Genomic DNA, 21,612 nt, shown 5'->3' with positions numbered 1-21,612 from the left:
TTAGAGGTTTTATCGAAACCAAGTCTCAAAGTTTGATTTTATTCCATGAACACACAGTGACACACACAAAACAAGCTCTGATCCTTTTGTACATAAAGAATGCATGAATCTTAAGCTTCCTATGAATTTAAAAATCACACACACACAAATACAAATACTCGCACACACTAAATCCCAAGTTTCGGATGATTGACACGAACGGAAGAAAAGAAACCCAAAAGCCCATCATGATCCCTTAAGGTCTCTTCACGCCGTGAACCGCGGCGATGTAAACAAGTTGTGTGACTGAGAGTATGATCAAGAACGCCTCCATGGTTCTCTACACAGAAGAAGACACATGAAGTCAATAATTCTGAGATTTCCTAAACTGAGTCTATGAGATTCTAGAATAGAGAAAAGTCTCACCAGTTTGGCGTTTCTCCCTTGAAGCTCGATTTCTTTCCAAGCGAATCTGTGGAAAGAAAGAATGATTAGTCTTACCATCGATGTCTTAAAACATGATGCGATTGCTTGTGAAACAAGAGAGGTTTTATAAATTTATAGTACCCCATGGCAAGAACTGTAAGGGTCCAGGCAATAGTTGCAGCAGTGGCTGCAGCCGGTAAGCTTCCCACGGTCCAAGAACGAATGTGACTAAGGCCCGAGATTGTGGAAGCCGCACCAACCACTCCCGCCAGCAACGCAAATATTACAAAGAATCCTGTCGCTGCGTTTCCCATCGGGAAATATATTGGGGAGAAATGTGCTGGAAGGTTTAAATTAGGGCCTGCTCAAATTTGTTTTTCAAAAGAACCCGAAATGTTAGAACCTCAATAACAACAAGAACAAAAAGTTTGTGCCAAAAGCATACAAATTCGATATACCAACCAATTGTAACTTAGTTCTTACCGACTTCAAATCCATGGTCAATGGCTCGGTTCATGGCCCATCCTCCAATGCCTAGAACGATCACATACATGCAGAAGTTCAACACAAGAAGTCCAGAGGCTACAGGTTTCATTTGCTCACCCGCCATTTTGCCTTTTGGGAAAACTACGAAAGCGGGAAGGAAGAGAGAAGAAAGAAGAATGAAGAATGAGGGAAATTAAGCTTGTTCTTATTTGGAATGAGGCATAATGAAGCAACTTTATATACTAACTCGTATTGTTCTTTTCTTGTTAAGGCTGCTGGTAATACAAGAAAGGTTGATTAGAGAGTTGTAAAGTTCATAGCTTCAAGTTTAAGGCAGTTCTTATTTAAACCCAAGATTCTTGGCTTTGTTCTTTGTACTTATAGAAAGTATTGTCCAATTTTCAAGAGTTTTTTAAGATGTTCTTACAGAAGACAAAATTTAGATTCTTTAGCAGTATTTTTATGTCTCCTTATTTTGCTTTTTATCCGGCTGGGACATGGTATCTGTTCTTAAAAAATTCTCAACGATTTTAGAAGAATTTCAGAATTTCGAATTGGTACTTTTATGAAAACTTGTTTATAAAACAGTTCCTTATGTGAACACTTTCGCCAATTGTGGATTTTTCCCATTTCAAATAGTATAAAAATATCTGAATCTTTACAAAAAAAAATTCTATCTTCTCTAAAGAAACTCTAAAACACAAACAATTGTTGAGTACTCTGTTCTTGTTGTTGCAAAGAACAATGTAAAGAACATCTAGCACTAGAGATCGACATTAACAAAGCCTTTTCCGTATCTCCGTCCATTCTTCTTTCGACCAATTTGATTAGATACTTTAAGAAAACCGAATCGAATGGCAACGTGATTGGTCCGTCCGTGGAGAGGCCAAACTCTTCTTCAGATATCTTCAAGAGCTCTTGGAAAACAGAGTTGCTCAGGTAACTTATCGGAAAAGCAAAGCGTGTGTGATCTGTCGTGTAAACCACAAAACAGCCCTTCTCTGCAGCGGTTGAGCTAGTAGTAGTACTTGATCTTTGGAATGAGATTCTTTTCCTGTGTAGGGCTGCTCTCTGTTGCCATTTCTTGGCCATCTTGATAAGCTTCTTTGTGTTCATCATTCTTTCCAAGAAAATATTTTGTAGATCTGAAAAGACGACAAAGAGTTTGTAAGTTGTGTTGTAGAAAGAACTCTTTGAATGCAAGTTTTGATTGGTGAAGAATACCACAGGCTTCTTTCATTATATATAACAAGTTTTAGACCAACTAATTCAGACAGAAACACATGCCAGGTTTCTTGTCTGTGGTCAAAAGGGTCCCCAAGTTAGCAATCAATCTTATTTCAAATCAACTTGTGGATCAAAACATATACAGTGAGAACTGAGAAGACATGACCATGTGGGTATGAATCTTATTATAAAGGACGTTTATATGTCAAGATTTAGCTGATACAAAGATAATATTTAATTAAAACCTTCTGATCTTATTCCTGGTTTCCTAAAGGTCTCGACTCATTAATCAATTACACGTCTGCAAAGCAACTTGTGGACTATACAACTTATTCATGTGGGTATGAAACTATGAATACTATATGAACATTTATATACATAATGATTAATGAGAACTCATACATAAAAGAGAAGCCAAAAATTACCAAACTCATGCATCTGTACAGCTTTGTTTGTTAGCATAAGGGGTCCTTAGTAGGTTAGTGGTCCATCGGCTAAATCAAATGCGAGTCACAAAAATAATAGATCAAGTACTTATTATTCAGGGGACAAACAAATCTTTTGTGAAATCAAGGACAACAAATCTGGTTAGAATTAATGATCAATTAGATAGGCATGTGCTTATGAAGCAAGGATGAAGAACATGTAGGTCCATAGATTTTCTGGTCAAGAGATTAAGCAGCTAATCAACAATTTCTGCTAAAAAATCATATTTCCTTGAGATTCAAACGACATGTTCTTGATGCAGTCTTTTTGTTGTAAGGGCAATTCGATTATGAATGACGTTTTTACACGCCGCTGCACCATTTTTCTTGAAAATATAGTATCAGAGTAGATATGTTTTAGACTTTCAGTGAAATGCCTCTCGATGATTTGTTCTTAAGAGCATGTGAAGTTAAATTTAGATGAGACAATCTAAAAGAGAGCGAGAGAGAGACGAAAATAGTAGTTTGTATTTTTCAAATGATCTGTCTATCTAATACAGTAGAATTTTGTACAAAGAAAAGAATATTTACAGTCAATTTCTCTAAAATACAAGCGATTGTTGAGTAGTACTACAGTATTGGTTTTGTAGTTGCAAGGAGCATCTAGCACTAGAGATTGACATTAACAGAGCCTTTTCTGTATCTCCATCTATTCTTCGCTGGATCAAATTAATGAGATACTCCAAGAAAACCGAATCGAACGGTAACGTGATTGGTCCACCTGCCGTGAGGCCAAACTCTTCCTCAGAGATTGTCAAGAGCTCTTGGAAAACAGAGTTGTTCAGGTAACTTATGGGAAAAGCAAAGCGGATTTTATCAACCGTGTAAACCACGAAACAGCCCTTCTCCACAGCAGTTGTTGAGCTGCTAGTAGTAGTAATAGTAGTAGTTGACCTCTGAAAACGAGATTCTTTTCCTGTGAAGGGCTGCTCTCTGGTGCCATTTCTTGGCCATCTTGAGTAGTTTCTTAGTGTTGATCATCTTAGAGAGCCAAAAAAAAAAAAACAGATTTGTAAGTTGTGTTGTAGTGTAGAACTCTCTGAATGAATGAAAGTAGTGATTGATGAAGAATGCTATAAGCTTTGTTGTATTATATAGAAGGAGAAACTCTTAAGAAGTTTTTAGATATATTTAAAAAGCAACCAAATTAAGAAGACAGAATCACATGCTTATGTAGTTCTTGTCCCAGAATTAGTAACCAAACATATCTGCTAAATCAACTTGTGGATTTAAATTATTAACAACATGACCATGTGGGTGTGGGTGGTATATGAACCTGTTAAATTTGGGCTTATTTTGGGCTTCTAACTAAAAACCAATTGGCTATTAGTAGATTGACCCTAACCCTTTATATATTAATTATAGTTCCTTTAAACTTCAGATGTGAGACTTGGATTGTATCCCAACAATCTCCCTTTCAAACCAAGGACCACATATGGGATCTTGACAGAACCAATCTATACTAATAAAAAGTAGAAGCTATAAGCTTCTAAGGCTGTCCACCTAGGATTTTAAACATCCAATTGTAATAAAAACATGTCACTCATTAACATTTTTTAAAGTTTCCAGAATTTTCTATATTAAGAATTATTTTAAAACAACCTATCAGGATTTGACATGTCTTCATTAACATTTTTTAAAATTTCCAGAATTTTTAGAAAAGGGACAATTTTAAATTTATGGAAATAAAAGAACCTATGAACAATATCCCACATTGGCTAGAAAAGTTTTAGACAATGGTTCAGAACCATTATAAATAAGATTAATATGCTTCCAACAACAAATGAGCAGGGAAAGCTTGATTTATCAAGCGTCCAAGTTTAAAAATTATTCGGTTTGATCCGGTTTTTATTTGATCAAACTAAAACTTTAAAAAGTTTCAAAAAAATATTATAATTTTTAAAATTCTTAAAAGTTTAAATATTATAAATATTGAAACTTTTAAAAGTTCTTAGCTTTTAAAAAGTTTTTTAAATATTATAATTTTAAATTTTAAAAGTTTTAAAATATTATAAATATTAAAACTTTTTAAAAGGTTCAAATTTTATATTTCGAAACCTTTTAAAAGTTTAAAATACTATAAATATTGATGTAAAACATAAATTATCATATTTATCTACTTTTGTGCTTTTTATTTCTTATGAGCTACAAACCATATTTTTGTGTATGATTTTATAGATGAGTTGATATTCTTTCATTAATTTTTTTTATTTTTGGATCTAAGGAAGAAGAATTGACATCGCAAGACCTTGATTTGATGTTTGAATCAAGTTTTGGAGTTTAAAGAAGAAAGATGGACAACAAACACACATGTTTTATTAGCTATACATAGGCATGACCATAGTTACGGTTGTCACGTTTATGGTTTATTAACCATCGGTTATGGTTAGGAATATTGTTTAACCTTAACTATAACCGTTTAAATATTGTTTAAATACTGTTTTTAAGAAATATTGTTTAACTATATACGGTTATGGTTATTTGAGAATATGATACAGTTGATATTATTTGATGATATAGCAGAATTGATATTATTTATTATAATTAATATGTTCTTATAGTGTACTCATATTTCTATATATCATATGATTCATATCAAATAAAATATTATTAGTATATTTTATTATGTTTTTAAAATATTATAAACCAAGTAAGGATTTTGGTTGGAGAAGATTATAAACGTGTGGATCTAAAACAAAATAAGTATATAGATAAAATTATCAATAATTGGATGCATGTGTTAACTATGCTGCTCTTCATGAATTTTATAAATTTTATGAGAAAAGAAATAATTTTGTTCTTGGAGTTTGATGAGTTAACAAGTTGTGTTTTTAAAATATTATAAACCAAGTAAGGATTTTGGTTGGAAAAGATTATAAACGTGTGGATCTAAAACAAAATAAGTATATAGATAAAATTATCAATAATTGGATGCATGTGTTAACTATGCGGGTCCTCTCATGTTCTCTCAGTCAGAGATGAGATTGACAGATAGAACGAACCATTAAACCTTAAAGACCTTGAGAAAATTTTGGAATACCGGTTTTAGTAAAAGTAAACCAAAATAAACCGAAATGAACCGAAAACCCTATTAGCAACTACCTCTTGAAATCAAACTGCCTCTCTATATAAATAAGGCAGTCGCTGCAGACAACTCAAAACAGAGAGAGAGAGAGAGGCTCCTCCTCAACTCAACTTCGAAGTTCGAATCATGTCTTGTTCGTGTGTTTTTTAGGGTTTTCGTGTCAATCTTATTATATGTCTATTAGGTTGTGTTGGTTGCGAATTAGGTGTTGTTTGTGTATTTACTGTTAGCTCAGATTTGAGGGAAAGTGATGATATGAAAATGTCGCCCCAGTCTTAATCTGCATCCATTACGATGGAATGTAACATGGTGATTGACTTTTTTTTTGTCTGATTCTCTCAAAACACTTTCGTTTTATCTTAATCTTTTCTGCAATGGGATATGATGAGATGGCATTAATGTTTTGTGACACCAGTCTGATCTGCTTCGGTAGAGTGATTGATTTGCCATTATTCTCTGATCCTTAAGTCTTTGCGTTTTCAATATTGTGAATTTGATCCAAAGTTTTGATCTTTGAAGGGAGGAATGAGGAAATAATTACCATACGTCTGCAAAATCAGAAATACAGTGTTGATTCATTAGACATGCACTACCATCTGACCTCTTCTCTCTTTCTTCTTGTGTTTTCGTTTGTTTTTTTCGTTTTGAGATCCTTTTGTTATATGCAATCAATGATGAAATTATGTCCAAATTGAATGATTATTCAATGATTATTTAAATCACTAGATCACCATCTTTCGACTGAGATTGCTGTTTTAATCCTGTTTTGTGTTGTTTGTGTGATGAGATTTGCCTATGGTATCTGATGTCCAAAGTTGATTAAAAAAATGTGTTTGGACATTTCGTTTTTCTTAGGCAGAAAGTGAAATCAGGCTTTGCGACACTGTTAGCTTCTTTATAAACCATAAGCTACCTGTTACTTTAATACCTGTTTACATCTATTTTTATCAATCTTTTGGTTTTGTTTTGGTTTTCTAAATCATCCTTATGTTATTCGTTATCATCTTTTGTTTTATTGTTCCTTCTTGCTTCTCTTGGTGTGGCAGTGGCTTTTCATGTGGATTATCTGATTACTATGAAGAACTCTTTTCAATGATTTGTTGTAAAAGATGTTACAAGTTTTTAAATGTAAATATTAGTGTTTTACTTCTTTAATTTTAAAGAAGTTTGGTCAATTTTTCATATTAAGCAAAATATACGACGTATCAAACTCTTTTAATAAAAGAGCTTCATCGACCGAGCATTGGTCTTCATGGAGATGGTTTGGCACTTCGTAATGCCATTTCATAACAGTGGAGATGTGGACGTTACAAAAGTGATGGTCCATAATGTATCTCAACCTGGCCTGTTGTTCACAATGGGATGAACTTCTTTCTACTTGTTGGTAATCTGTCATATTTCAGCAAATAAAAGAAACCAGTTCTTGTCCAATATATGCTTTGATCGAGAGATGGGTAAAGTCAATTGGTTTAATTGTAGCTTACATGGTTTACGGTTTAGTGAACCGAACCGACCTATCTACTTGTAATTGGTTTAATTGTAGCTTACATGGTTTACATGTCTTGGAGAGTCTTCAGCGGCTGTAACCCTAAAGAAATTGCTGAGAGAGAGACGTTCTGATTCTCCTTGTCATTTCTGCTGCGCAAGTTCAATTTCTGGCTTTTTAGGAAAGCGAAGATGAAGAAATCATCAGCTCCCTTGTCGTTGCGTGTCGAAGCAATGGGCATCAATGCTCGCTACTCCGTACTTCAAGTCCTTGTTTCTGACCAACTCCTCGTCTAAGCCGCGGCTCTTAGGACTGTTTTATGAGGCTGCTACTTATCAGTTTGATATCGACAAGTATTTGGAAAAGAATCTCGTCGCTGATGCCATAATGAGTTGCATGTGTGGGTTCTAGAGGATGTAGCGAAACAGGATTGGTCGAAACACAACTACACTTGGAGTACCGACAAGATTTTCTTCCGTCGTCACGTTTACATCGCTGGAGTGACCGCTTCCGGTGAAATAGTGTTTTCCATGCGGCAAGTATACATCTGGCCAACCGTTTTATGTTTTCTACTTCAATCCCGAGAGGAACAATCTCCAACGTGTTGAAGTCCAAGGTTTTGGTGAAGGGTTTAAGAATCCTTGTAGTGTTCGCACCTTTGTGAACCCCACATTGAGGATCTTCATGTTAACGATTTAGAACTACTCAAGCCATTCCATGCTCCACGTAGGGCTACAAAATATTCGGAATCACACAAAGAAAGAAAAAGGGCAAGAAGATAGCTTGGGATGATCCACTGGAGTTGGGTGGAAAGCAATATTATTTTGTGCTCTTATTTAGGCGTTTATGCACTTTTGATATTTACGCTTTGACTCAATAGATGGAAACCGTTAGATGTGACTGAAGTGTTTAATAAGAAAGAACAAACCAACCTCTTCTTTCTCCATTGTTGATGTGACTTATTATAAAGTGTTGAGAAGATTATTGTTTTTTGTTCATTCCTTTACAAAGATTAGAGACAGAGAGAGCACATGCTTCTGTCTTTGTTGTAAGTGATGGGATCAGAAACATATATACGAGCAATTACTGTGTACTTCTCTGTTCTTGTTAGTTGCAAAGAGCTCTAAGAAACAGAACTCACAAATCTTTTCTCCTTCAATCTCCATCTTCAGAAAACCGACTCGAAAGGCAACGTGATTGGTCCGTCCGTGGGGAGGCCAAAATCTTCTTCAGATATCTCCAAGAAAAACAGAGTTGCTAAGGTAACTTATCGGAAAAGCAAAACGTTCTTTATTTGCCGTGTAAACAAGAAACAGCCCTTCTCTGTTGAGAGCTGCTCTACGTTGCCATCTTGATTATCATATTTGTATTCGTTCATTCATCCCTATTTTGTGGGCAAATAGATCGGAAAGCAAAAGTGATTTGTAAGCTGTATTTTAGAAACTCTTTAAATGCAAGTTATGGTTGATGAATAATCCAATAAGAGGTTTGTGTTAGAGTTATGCAAAACAATATAAAGAGAGTAAATTGGTGTATGTTTTGTATTTCAGTGTAATCTAACTGCAACCATATTCACAAATAGCTTTTTGTAATGGTATCAAATACTCTAAAATACAAACAATTGCTGACTCCGTTCTTGTAGTTGCAAAGCGCGTTGTGAAGAACATGTAGCACTAGAGATTGACGTTAACAGAGCCTTTTCAGTATCTCCATCGATTCTTCCTTGTATCAGTTTGATGAGATACTCTAAGAAAACTGAATCGAACGGCAAGGTGATTGGGTCCACCGGTTGGGAGGCCAAACTCTTCTTCAGAGATCTTCAAGAGCTCTTGAAAAACAGAGTTGCTTAGGTAGCTTATCGGAAAAGCAAAGCGTTTGTTATCCGCTGTGTAAACAACAAAACATCCTTTCTCTACAGCGGGTTGAGCTACTGGTAGCACTGGACTTCTGAAATGAGATTCTTTTCCTGTGGAGAGCTGCTCTCTGTTGCCATTTCTTGGCCATCTTGATTAGCTTTTTGGTGTTCATCATTATTCTCTGGGAAAGCAATAAAAAGATTATTACTTGAAAGTTGTATTGAGGAAATCTTTGTATAGTGCAAGTTCTGATTGATGAAGAATGCTATAAGCTTTGTTGTATTATATAGAGGAGAGATATTAACAAATTTAGACAGAATTAGTGACAAACTATTAAGCACCTAACCAGACACAACACGTGCTTATGTTTCTAGTCAATGCGACTCATGGGGGTCTTTAGTTGGTAATCAATCATGTCTGCAGTGAACTTGTGGACTACACAACCTTCTTGTGAGAGCTGAAAAGACATGATCATGTGGGTGTGAAAATTCTATATGGTCATTTATGTGACAAGAGTTAGGTACTAAGACTTTGATGAAGAAGAATGCAAGAGGCAGTTGTTACATTATATAAAATATATAATGAGTACGCAGTTGAGAACTTGTCAAGCAGACAAGTCCTTGAAGACAAGTGCAGCCAAAACCCAAACTTATGTTTTCTTAAGGGTCCCATGTTGAGTAGTTGATCCATCAGCTACTTACTTCCAAAATTGTGAGTCACACAAATATTAGATCAAGCAGGGAACAACAAATCTGTATATATATAATCAATGATCAAATAGATCAATACAATAAAACACATGATATAGGAAATGAGAGTAGCTGCCGCACATGTGAGTCAAGATAAGAAGAAGTGGATCACGTGTGATGGTGAGCTGGTGGAAATGGGAAAGCAATGTCAACGTAAGGGCAAACGGATTACGTTAGTTAACACTGTTTGTTAGCTTAGTATAAGAGCACCTGTTAGATCAGATGAGATGTTGAGACTGCGTTTCCTATGAACGTTGTGTCAAATTATCGGTCTTGTTTCTGTTGAATCTATTTTGATCTTTTGTTTCTAATCTCTGTTTTACGTCATCAACACATGTGCTGATGATGATGCAAAGATGAAAAGCATTTAGGTCAATATATATCGGTCAAACCATATGTTCTTGTAGTCTATGTGTGCCTTCTCACAGACTTTTTTTATTTTGTTCAACCTTGTTACATAGATGGTTGTATAACAGAGTATAAGGTATTCGATGAAACCTATCCAGACTATATGCGGCTGCACCATACGTCTTCTCCAAGTTAAGAAACGGCAGGCGTTTACTTAAGAAGAGTCAAAAAGCTGGCGGCCCACTTGGACGTAAAATTAGCCCACCTTTTTTTGGTTTCGCTAACCGACTAAAATCGGAATATATATTCACGTAATGTAATGGTACCTAGGTCTCTTTAGTATTACATATAGCTAGGTTACTTTAGGTCTTAACATATCTATCTCTTTCTTAGTTGGATCGGCAATCATGAATTCATCATCTACCATATCGATTGATCTCGCCATGGAGATATTGTTGAGATTGCCTCAGAAGTCGGTCGCTAGGTTTCATTGCGTGTCGAAGCTATGGGCATCAATGTTGAGTACCGCATATTTCAAGGAATTGTACATGACCAAGTCATTTTTGGCTAAGTCGCGCCTCTTATTCGCCGTCGGAGAAAACGACAACGAAAACACAAAAGCCATAGGCTGTGGTGTGTGGAGCTTCTTCTCGTTGCCTCAGCTTGAGAAAGCATATGATAAATCATCATCCTCGACTCTTGTAGCAGCCGCCGAAGTTCATCTGAAGATCTTCTCTCCAGAAGATATACGAATCAATCATTATAGTAACATTAAGTACTTTTCATGTGGCTACAACTCTGCTTGATCTATTTCCATGGTTGTCGATACCAAAGTAAACCTTTGATCTGTAACCCCAACACAGGAGAGTACGCAGTATTACCTAAACGGTATACTTACAGAAAGGCTATAGCTTTTTCGGGTTTGATCCCATTGACAAGCAATACAAGGTATTGTACATGGCTTACGATGGTGGTCCTGGTAATCATGTAATTCTTACATTTGGAACTGTTACAGATATGAGGTGGAGAAAGATCGAATGTTCCTTACAACATAATATTAAGAGTGATGGGGTATGCATCGATGGTGTTTTGTACTACTTAGGTGACGACAATAGATGGGTTTACACGGATGGTGCTCATCCCGTATTATTGACTGATTATATGATTGTTTGCTTCGATGTGAGGTCTGAAAAGTTTAGCTTCATTAACGTTGAAAGGTTTTGTCGATTGATCAACTTTAAGGGCAAGTTAGCTATGATTTACTGGGAGGATGATTTCGACTTTTATGAGGCTGCTACTTATAAGGGTGATATCGACAAGTATTTGGAAAACAATCTCGTCGCTGATGCCAATAATGAGTTGCATGTTTGGGTTCTAGAGGATGTAGCGAAACAGGATTGGTCCAAACATACTTATGTAAACTGTGTATCTTGTTGTCTATTACAGAAGAGGTTACAGCTTGATATATATACATGAGTCGAGATAGAGGTACTCTAGGTTTAGCTAACTAAGGAATGTAATATACAAGGAAACAATATATTGCAGGCGTGATTATACGATGCTGTCATATCCTTGACATGATACGTGCATATCCTTAACATCCCCCCTCAAGATGGAGCGGCTGATGTCACTCCAATCTTGCTGCGAAGTTCCAGGAACCGTTGACGTGTCAGTGGTTTTGTGAGTGCGTCAGCAAGTTGATCAGCTGTGTGAACATGTGCAACACGAAGAAGACCTTGTTGGACCTGCCCCCGAATGAAATGGTAGTCAATAGCAATGTGTTTCATCCTAGAGTGAAATACTGGATTGGCACACAAAAATGTGGCACCAACATTGTCACAATAGATCACTGGTGGTGCAGTGCGATTGATCCCAAGTTCAGACAACAGATTACAAATCCATTGAAGTTCAGCAGCTGTGTTGGCTACAGCTCTGTATTCGGCCTCAGTAGAAGATCGAGCAACTCCATTCTGTTTCTTAGCATACCAGGATATGGGACTTTTACCAAGATAGACAATGTAAGCGTTTGTTGACACATAATCATGGGAGTCTCCTGCCTAGTCAGCATCAGAGTAGGTGTGTAAGGAGAGTGGGTTGGTCGCAGAGAAAAATATACCATGAGTCGGTGTGCCTGCAAGGTAGCGAAGAACTCTCTTGGCCGCTTGCCAGTGGACATCAGTTGGTCGGTGCATAAATTGAGACAGTCAATTCACAGCAAATGCTATATCTAGTCTTGTAAATGCAAGGTATTGAAGACTACCTACAAGTTTGCGGTAAGGTGTAGGGTCCGATAATGCATTACCAGAGTTGATCGTGATCTTGGGAGAAGAAGCCATAGCAGAGCTAACAGCATTAGCGTCAGTCATGTCATAGGAGTGGAGAAGATCAACGATATACTTGCGTTGAGAGAGATGGAGTCCTTTGCTGGTGCGATGTGCCTCAAGACCAAGGAAGTAGTTGAGGTCTTCAGGGTCTTTGACGGAGAATCTGTCAGCCAAGAGATTAAGAACTTGTTGAATGTGTGCTCCGTTGCTACCCGTGATGAGGATGTCGTCGACATAGACTAAGAGGTAGACATAATCCTTGCCATGTCGGAGAACAAACAAGGACGTATCTGCAAGTGAGTTGACAAAGCCGACACCCACCAAATAATTCTTTAGCTCAGTGTACCAAGCACGCGGTGTCTGTTTTAAACCGTATATTGCCTTGTGAAGACGACAGACATGATCTGGGAAATCCGAGTTGACAAACCCAGGTGGTTGTTCCATATATACTTCATCTTCAAGAGTGCCTTGGAGGAAGGCATTGTTCACGTCGAGCTGTTTGATAGGCCATGGTTTAGAGACAGCAACATCCAGCACCAATCGTATTGTTGTTGATTTTATCACCGGGCTGAAGGTCTGGTCGTAATCTCTGCCAAGCTGTTGAGAGTAACCCTTGGCGACCAGTCTCGCTTTACACCTGCCAAGAGAGCCATTAGAAAGAAATTTGTTCTTAAACAACCATTTGCAGCCAACAACATTTAAATGAGGTTGTCGTGGAACAAGATCAAGGGTTTGATTTCGAGCAAAAGCATCAATTTCTATGGACATGGCTCCTCGCCATTGTCGATCCTTTAGAGCCTGGTTCACTGTCGTTGGTTCAGGGGGTATATGGCGAGACAGGGCAACCGAGAGGTTGAGCTTGGTGTTGGGTTTTGTTATATTATTTTTCCGGCGAGTTTTCATAGGATGTTGGTTAGTCGGTAACGGTTGTTGAACAGATGCCGGGGCCGGGTGAGTTTGAGTCGGGATGGTCGGGGTCGGGTTTATAGTTGATGGAGTCGAGGTCGGTGAGGTTATTGTGAGGTTCGGGTTTGAGGATGAAGTATTCGTGACAGGAGCGAGTGGTGGTGGATTTAGATTTGAAGGATTTTGAGTGGGCTTGGTTACTGGGCCTTTAGTGGGTTGGCGTCTTTGGTATTGTTTTAGTTGAGCTGGTGGATTTGTTTGAGATTGTTGTGTTGATTGTCGAGGTGGATTGGGCTCGATTATTGCGACCTCATGATCCAGGTTGTTGAGGGTTTCCGTGTTTACTGACCGGTGATGATCTGATGTCGGCGATCCTGTCGGCTGCGACGGTGGCAGTACGAGTGGCGGCGGCGGTGTTGTGGCAGTGGGATTAAGTTGTGTCGAGGTTGGAGAAGATATAAGGACTGCAGAGGGTTGTGAAAAGGACGAGGATGTGGATGGAGAATCTGTTGATGGTGAAGAGGGATTGCGCATCGGAAAGCTTTGTTCATCAAACTTGACGTGCCGAGAGATATATATGCAACCAGAACTCGGTTGTAAGCAGATGTAAGCACTCTGAGTTAAGGAGTACCCCAAGAAGATACATGGAGTAGAGCGATTCTCTAACTTGTGTTTGGTGTAGGGTCGTAGCCACGGGAAGCATAAACACCCAAAAACGCGGAGCTTGTCGTAGTTCGGGAGCGTACCAAACAGCCTCTGGAGTGGATTCTCCATATTGATGACAGGAGTTGGAAGACGATTGATGAGGTAGACGGCAGCAGAGAATGCGTAGGTCCAATATTTATGGGGAAGACCAGCATGTGTGAGAAGTGATAATCCAGTTTCGACAATATGGCGGTGTTTTCTTTCAGAGATTCCGTTGTGCTCAGGTGTATGTGGTGGAGAAGTGAGATGAGATATGCCATTGCTTGCGAGGAATTGGCGAAGTGCTAAGAACTCACCACCATTGTCGGAGTATAAGCTTCCAATGCGTTGTCCAACTCTATTTTCAACAAGAGCTTTGAACTGAATGAATGTGTCGTGAACTTGTGACTTGAGTTTGAGTGGGTAAATCCAGGTGTAACGGGTATAGTGATCAACAAGGATTAGATAGTATTTGAAGTTGTCAACAGAAATAACGGGTGAGGTCCATACATCTGAAAAGATAAATTGAAGGGGATAAGTGGAGAATAGAAGTTTGTGAAAATGGGAGTTTGTGGCTTTTATTAATAGCACAATCAGTGCACAACATGGTCTGTGAATCTGATTGTAAATGAGGAAGGGAAAACTTTGAAACAATTGTTTTAAGAATAGAGTGGGAGGGGTGGCCTAAACGAGAGTGCCAGTCTTTGAGAGATGGTTTTGTGGAGGAGGATGCAAAGAAGGAGGTGATGGTGGAGAGGGAAACCGGCCACTCGTAAAGCTCGCCACTAGTTTTGCCGCGGAGTAACGGGACCCCCGACATCAGATCCTTCACCTGAAAGAAAGCAGGGAAAAATTCAACAGAGACCATGTTAGAGTTGCAAAGTCGATAGACGGATATGAGATTTTTATGAATGTTTGGTACACAAAGGACATTTGTGAGAGATAAAGGTTTAGTAGAAGAGGGCAAGGACAGTGAACCAGTGTGAGAGATCGGAATGCCAGAGCCGTCACCAATGAGAACCGTATCATCACCATGGTACGGCTGATGCAATGCCAGATTGCCAAGGTCACTGGTCATATGGTGAGTGGCACCACTGTCAAGGATCCACGAATTTGTCGGCTGTTGATGTCCTAATGCCAGGTTTGCACGCGGTTGCCATGGTCGAAATGGAGATGGAAGGAGACCAGACTGAGAACCGTAGGAGGGTTGGTATTGGAGCTGAGAGCATCGTTTCGCACTGTGTCCAAAGACACCACAAATCTGGCACTTGCCTTGGTATCCTCAGGTGACACGATTGTCCTGTCGTGGATATTGCTGCTGGTGTTTGTTGTTGGACCACGGCTGGCGAGGGCGATGAGGCTGCTTTCCTGGGTTGTGTGAAGAACGAAGTGACAGCAACATTAGCGGAGATTGGACCGGTGGTGACATTGGACAGGGCAACTGCAAGGAGCTTGGCTTCTTTGTTCATGAGCTTCTCATGAACTTCAATGATTGATGGAGGGGTTTCTCGACCCTCAACTTGATCGATGACAGACTTGTAGTCTTCAGGGAGTCCACCGAAGATGAACTCAAGTTGTTCTTCATGGGCAAGCGGCTTACCGAGAAGAGAGAGTTGGTCGAAGCGAGTTGTGAGTGACTGCATGTATTCATCAACAGATTCGTCACCTTTAACGGCTTGCTTAATTTGTAGACGTAGTTGTTGTATGTGACCCCAACTTGGATTTGCGTATGTTGCAGAGATCGTCTTCCACATCTCGGCTGCAGATTTTGTCTTAGAGACGAGGGGTTGCAGAGCAGGGGAGAGAGTACCGAGAAGACCACTGTAAATGAGCTTATCCTGACGTCTCCATGTCGCATAAGCTGGATTCGGTGTTGGGTATCGTCTGATCGGGAGGAACAGAGGAGCCATCGACGTAGCCAGCAAGGTTGTATCCATCAAGGAGAGAATGAACCTGAAGGCTCTACGTCATGTAGTTTGTGGAAGTGAGTTTGGTGATGTTCATCATGTTGATGTTGAGGAGACCTTGAGTATCGACAGTTTCAGCAATGGCAGCCATGGATTGGGAAAAGAAGAGACGGAGAGCAGATCTGAAAAGTGGAGGAAGGGGAACGAGAGAAAAACAGAGAAAGAAAGAGAGGCGGCTGAAAAAAAAAATTTTAGAGGAGTATCGATGTGGCTCTTGATACCATGTAAACTGTGTATCTTGTTGTCTATTACAGAAGAGGTTACAGCTTGATATATATACATGAGTCGAGATAGAGGTACTCTAGGTTTAGCTAACTAAGGAATGTAATATACAAGGAAACAATATATTGCAGGTGTGATTATACGATGCTGTCATATCCTTGACATGATACGTGCATATCCTTAACAACTTACACTTAGAGTACCGATAAGGTTTTCTTCCGTCGTCACGTTTACATCGCTGGAGCGACTGCTTCGGGTGAGATAGTGTTTTCCATGCGCAAGTATACATCTGGCCAACCGTTTTATGTTTTCTGCTTCAATCCCGAGAGGAACATTCTCCAACGTGTTAAAATCCAAGGTTTTGGTGAAGGGTTTGAGATACGTTGTAACGTTCGCACCTTTGTGAACCACGTTGAGAATCTTAACGATTTAGAACTACTCATGCCGTTTCATGCTCCATTTGAGGACACAAATGATTCAGAATCAGAATCAGATACAGATGAAGATGATACCATGTGAATGTATGAATTTTACCCAGAAAAAGATACAAAGACATGTGCTGAGTGAATGAAAGATGCAGAACTTGTAGGCCCGTTGATGTGTTATCAGCAAAAGTTAGAACCCTAAACTTACAGAAACTTCCAATCTATATATAATAGCAAACGCACTTTTTTGTGTCAATTTTTAATCCACGGATGAGATTAGTTCCAGTTTTAATCCAACGGTTTAAAATTATTAATCGTGTCTTTTCATCGCACCCCCATCTTTCAAAAATCACACCTCTTAGTCTTTGCATCTCTTTGTTGTACCTCCTGGTTCAAAAATCACATCCATTAATTTTTACACCTTTTAAATCATACCTCTTAGTCTTTGCATCTCTTTGTTGTACCTCCTGGTTTCAAAAATCACATCCATTAATTTTTACACCTTTTAAATCACACCTCTTAGTCTTTCCATCTCTTTGTTGTACCTTCTGGTTTCTATATATAATAGCAAACCCACTTTTTTGTGTTAATTTTTAATCCAACGGATGAGATTAGTTCCAGTTTTAATCCAACGGTTTAAAATTATTAATCGTGTCTTTTCGTCGCACCCCCATCTTTCAAAAATCACACCTCTTAGTCTTTGCATCTCTTTGTTGTACCTCCTGGTTTCAAAAATCACATCATTAATTTTTACACCTTTTAAATCATACCTCTTAGTCTTTGCATCTCTTTGTTGTACCTCCTGGTTTCAAAAATCACATCCATTAATTTTTACACCTTTTAAATCACACCTCTTAGTCTTTCCATCTCTTTGTTGTACCTTCTGGTTTCAAAAATCACATCCATTAATTTTTACACTTTTTAAATCACACATCTTAGTCTTTGCATCTCTTTGTTGTACCTCCTGATTTGAAAAATCACATCCATTAACTTTTACACCTTTTAAATCACACCTCCTTAGTCTTTGCATCTCTTTGTTGTACCTCCTGGTTTCAAAAATCACATCCATTAATTTTTACACCTTTTAAATCACACCTCTTAGTCTTTGCATCTCTTTGTTGTACCTCCTGGTTTCCAAAATCACATCCATTAATTTTTACACCTTTTAAATCACACCTCTTAGTCTTTGCATCTCTTTGTTGTACCTCCTGGTTTCAAATATCACATCCATTAATTTTTACACCTTTTAAATCACACCTCCTTAGTGTTTGCATCTCTTTGTTGTACCTCTTGGTTTCAAAAATCACATCCATTAATTTTTACACCTTTTAAATCACACCTCCTTAGTCTTTGCATCTCTTTGTTGTACCTCCTGGTTTCAAAGATCACATCTATTAATTTTTACACCTTTTAATTTCACACCTCTATGTGTTACACCTCTTTGTTGTACCTCCATGTTTCACATCTATTAATTTTTACACCTTCATTTCACACCTCTATGTCTTACACCTCTTTGTTTATTATATATAAACTTTTCTTGACTACATAAACAAATTTCGAAAAATTATTTTCTGAGTACTAAAGAATTGTATTATTGAAGTATTTTTTTAACATTCAAGCATCAATCTCTACTTCAAGGTGGTAATTTAATATTTTTGCTGCAAATGACCTGTAGTGTTTCTCGGTTAGATTATTATTACTGTTAGTCGACACTATTAAGTTCATACATTAATCTTAGTTTTGTTAACTTTTAGTCTCTTCAAAATTTTTAGCCTTTCCGGTTTTCATGTTTTTGCATGGCTAATGTTATTAAGTACGTGTGCCATATTTTTGCATGGCTAATATTTTTGATTCTCAATGTGCAGATTTTATTTTTTGACTTTCTGGAAAAAGCAAAACCAAGATACAAGAGGCATGATGATATGCAGTGATGCTAGAGCTACGGATAAGCCAAATTTTTTTAACAAACATGGTATAATTATAATATGTTCTTATTTTAACCTATTTATTTTTTCTAACAAACATGGTATAAATGTTATTATTATTTTTTTTCCATTAGATGTTCATGATCCAAGTTAGTTTACATTTTTTGTAAATAAAGTTTTAAAAATTTTAGTTGAATTATAATTTCTTATACTTTCTAGGTGTCAAACATTTTGATAATATATAGAAATATTACAAATGAGCATGGAAATAGAGAGTGCCGAAGAAAAAGCCAGACATACTTGTGACAACACAAAATCAAATTCTAGAAAGCGTAAGCACGACCAAATGACAAGTCAAGTTAGAAAGAAAAGATCTACTAAAGGTAACTTATTTAGTCTTTGATGACTTTCTAATCTGTATATACAACTTTTTAAAAATATAATGTATAACAGTCACTTTTAGAGTGATCTGGAATGCCAAAAAAAAAAATGCAAGAAATTTATAAAATTAGTGTTTAACCTAAAGAAGAGAACATCAAAAGGTGAGATATTATTATCACCTGTTTCACCACATCGACTTCGTTTTCGCTGTCGTTTATTGAAGAACATGATGGTACCGATTCATAGACATAAGTGGGAAATCAAATAAAAGAGGATGCAGCCTGGATGGAGTGCAGCCGACATGGTGGAATAGGATGGATTGGGAGAGACCAACATAAAATCCTCTGTTCTATATTTTATTAATTTTCTGAACTTTTGTAGTTTAATTGAATTGCTTTGATTGAATAGCTGATGAGTTTACAAGTTTTTGTCTATATGCATTCTTAGTCTGTTACGTCTTGATTTTTTTTCTTTTCCAAAGAGGAATATGTGATTTGAAGCAAATATTACAAATCCATGTATCAAATGTGTTAGTAGGAAATAAAGCAATCAAGATTAACCCATTAAAAGGGAGGAAAGAAGGGGTCTTTTGAGGGAAAACGTGAGACCAACATGCATGGAACTGTGGAAAGCATTACAGCCAAATATATATATCTAAAAGTTGTAGCTGAAGAATGTGAGTTACTCTATACTAACCAATTAGGTTTGATTGGTCGGTCATATAAAACTCGGTTTTGTACATATCTAAAAGTGAGAGAAAAAAACATCCACAAGCATAAGTGAAATTTCATATATGGTTAAAAGTAATGTTCATAGTAAATCATTTGTATACAAACTCCACTTGCTTACAGCATCGGAATATTGATTGCGATTTGTGAATCAGTAATCTATGGAAAGAGATATCACGTAAATCCATAGATTAAGGGAAACGAAACTCAATCCAGCCATCTACTCCGATCCCAATCTTCGACCTTCCTTCGACAAGTGGCATTTAGTACTTTCTCGATATAGTAAATAAACCAAGAGAGAAGCAGCCTCGTATGTATTTCGATTGATAATGATCAACAACAAAGACAATTTCTAATAGCGAATTAAGAAAGGATACCAATATATAGCACCATATGGTCGAAGACAAACATAAGTGTAATTTTATATATGGTTAAAAGTAATGTTCATAGTAAATCAAGCTCAAAAAAAAGGCTAACTTTTGTATGTGACAACATAAAATATAATAACATTGAAATGAATCTTTGGCTTTTTAATCAGCAGAAAGCAATAGCAAGAAGTGAAAACGATCAAATTGATTGAGAAAAGAAAGAATTTAGGATGAATTACAAATGTTAAATTTCAATTTAGGATTTCACCTCCCCGTGCGCCAAAGCACGGGTCGCTTTCCTAGTTTATATATAATAGCAAACCCACTTTTTTGTGTCAACTTTTAATCCAACGGATGAGATTGATTCCAGTTTTAATCCAACAGTTTAAAATTATTAATCGTGTCTTTCGTCGCACTCCCATCTTTCAAAAATCACACCTCTTAGTCTTTGCATCTCTTTGTTGTACCTCCTGGTTTCAAAAATCACATCCATCCATTTTTACACCTTTTAAATCACACCTCTTAGTCTTTGCATCTCTTTGTTGTACCTCCTGGTTTCAAAAATCACATCCATTCATTTTTACCCATTTTAAATCACACCTCTTAGTCTTTGCATCTCTTTGTTGTACCTCCTGATTTCAAAAATCACATCCATTAATATTTACACTAATTTCACACCTCTATGTGTTACACCTCTTTGTTGTACCTCCCTGTTTCACATCTATTAATTTTTACACATTTACATTTCACACCTCTATGTCTTACACCTCTTTGTTTATTATATATAAACTTTTCTTGACTACATAAACAAGTTTGAAAAATTGTTTTCTGAGTATTAAAGAATTGTATTATTGAAGTGTTTTTTAACTTTCAAGCATCAATCTCTAATTCAAGGTAATTTAATTTTTTCTGTGAATGACCTGTAGTGTTTCTCTGTTAGATTATTATTACTGTTAGTCGACACTATTAAGTTCATACATTAATCTTAGTTTTGTTAACTTTAGTCTCTTCAAAATTTTTAGCCTTTCCGGTTTTCATGTTTTTGCATGGCTAATGTTATTAAGTACGTGTGCCATATTTTTTGCATGGCTAATGTTTTTGATTCTCAATGTGCAAGTTTTTTGACTTTCTGGAAAAAACCTATTTATTTTTTCTAACAAACATGGTATAAATGTTATTTTTTTTTGTAGGATGTCCATTAGATGTTCATGATCCAGGTTAGTTTATATTTTTTTGTAAATACAGTTTTTAAAAAATTTAGTTGAATTATAATTTCTTATACTTTCTGGGTTTCAAACATTTTGATAATATATAGAAATATTACAAATGAACATGGAAATAGAGAGTGCCGAAGAAAAAGCCAGACATACTTATGACAACACAAATCAAATTCTAGAAAGCGTAAACAAGACCAAATGACAAGTCAAGTTAGAAAGAAAAGATCTACTAAAGGTAACTTATTTAGTCTTTGATGACTTTCTAATTTGTATATACAACTTTTAAAAAACGTAATGTATAACAGTCACTTTTAGAGTGATCTGGAATCTGCCAAAAA

At 37.0% G+C, this 21,612-nt stretch overlaps 2 protein-coding genes, 3 non-coding genes and 4 pseudogenes across 6 annotated transcripts; 5 read left to right on the top strand and 4 right to left on the bottom strand.

Moving 5' to 3' along the window:
* Nucleotides 1-23: 23 nt before the first annotated feature.
* Nucleotides 24-1,207, bottom strand: LOC147923820 (membrane protein PM19L-like). Its single transcript, XM_087495909.1, has 4 exons — nucleotides 889-1,207; nucleotides 547-766; nucleotides 406-451; nucleotides 24-319 (listed from the first exon to the last, which is right to left on the bottom strand). The coding sequence occupies exons 1-4, from the start codon at nucleotides 1,013-1,015 to the stop codon at nucleotides 236-238; spliced, it is 477 nt and encodes a 158-aa protein (XP_087352035.1). The 5' UTR covers nucleotides 1,016-1,207; the 3' UTR covers nucleotides 24-235.
* A 288-nt stretch (nucleotides 1,208-1,495) lies between these two features.
* LOC109130519 (auxin-responsive protein SAUR64 pseudogene) lies at nucleotides 1,496-2,116 on the bottom strand (annotated as a pseudogene). The gene has a single exon (XR_015585963.1). The product of XR_015585963.1 is annotated as an auxin-responsive protein SAUR64 pseudogene (transcript).
* Nucleotides 2,117-3,051: 935 nt separating this feature from the next.
* On the bottom strand, nucleotides 3,052-3,670 carry LOC104757288 (auxin-responsive protein SAUR65 pseudogene; annotated as a pseudogene).
* Nucleotides 3,671-5,931: 2,261 nt separating this feature from the next.
* Nucleotides 5,932-6,024, top strand: LOC147923819 (small nucleolar RNA U31b). Its single transcript, XR_015588007.1, has one exon. It is a non-coding gene; the product is annotated as a small nucleolar RNA U31b (small nucleolar RNA).
* A 41-nt stretch (nucleotides 6,025-6,065) lies between these two features.
* Nucleotides 6,066-6,151, top strand: LOC147923818 (small nucleolar RNA snoR4a). The gene has a single exon (XR_015588022.1). It is a non-coding gene; the product is annotated as a small nucleolar RNA snoR4a (small nucleolar RNA).
* Nucleotides 6,152-6,211: 60 nt separating this feature from the next.
* On the top strand, nucleotides 6,212-6,732 carry LOC147923816 (uncharacterized). The gene is given in 3 exon segments (XM_087493923.1): nucleotides 6,212-6,513; nucleotides 6,515-6,605; nucleotides 6,608-6,732. Coding segments are annotated over 3 exon segments (180 nt in total). The 5' UTR covers nucleotides 6,212-6,483; the 3' UTR covers nucleotides 6,667-6,732.
* On the top strand, nucleotides 6,352-6,440 carry LOC147923817 (small nucleolar RNA Z196/R39/R59 family). Its single transcript, XR_015587988.1, has one exon. It is a non-coding gene; the product is annotated as a small nucleolar RNA Z196/R39/R59 family (small nucleolar RNA).
* Nucleotides 6,733-8,780: 2,048 nt separating the features above from the next.
* On the bottom strand, nucleotides 8,781-9,259 carry LOC147923815 (auxin-responsive protein SAUR64 pseudogene; annotated as a pseudogene).
* A 1,275-nt stretch (nucleotides 9,260-10,534) lies between these two features.
* On the top strand, nucleotides 10,535-16,749 carry LOC104759502 (F-box protein At2g16450 pseudogene; annotated as a pseudogene).
* The last annotated feature ends 4,863 nt before the right edge of the window (nucleotides 16,750-21,612 follow it).

The sequence above is a fragment of the Camelina sativa genome, chromosome 17 (assembly GCF_030686135.1).
Source record: "Camelina sativa cultivar CO46 ecotype springtype chromosome 17, ASM3068613v1".
NCBI lineage: Eukaryota > Viridiplantae > Streptophyta > Magnoliopsida > Brassicales > Brassicaceae > Camelina > Camelina sativa.
The sequence above is the reverse complement of the archived record's forward strand: the minus strand, read 5'-3'. Positions and strand labels throughout refer to the sequence as shown.

Bases quoted from the DNA above. Each gene is read 5' to 3' on its own strand.
- LOC147923820 (XM_087495909.1), bottom strand. From the start codon at position 1,015: ATGGCGGGTGAGCAAATGAAACCTGTAGCCTCTGGACTTCTTGTGTTG. The intron at 767-888 runs GTAAGAACTAAG...AAATTTGAGCAG, and splicing joins TGACCATGGATTTGAAGTCG to GCCCTAATTTAAACCTTCCA. The intron at 452-546 runs GTACTATAAATT...TTCTTTCCACAG, and splicing joins CTTACAGTTCTTGCCATGGG to ATTCGCTTGGAAAGAAATCG.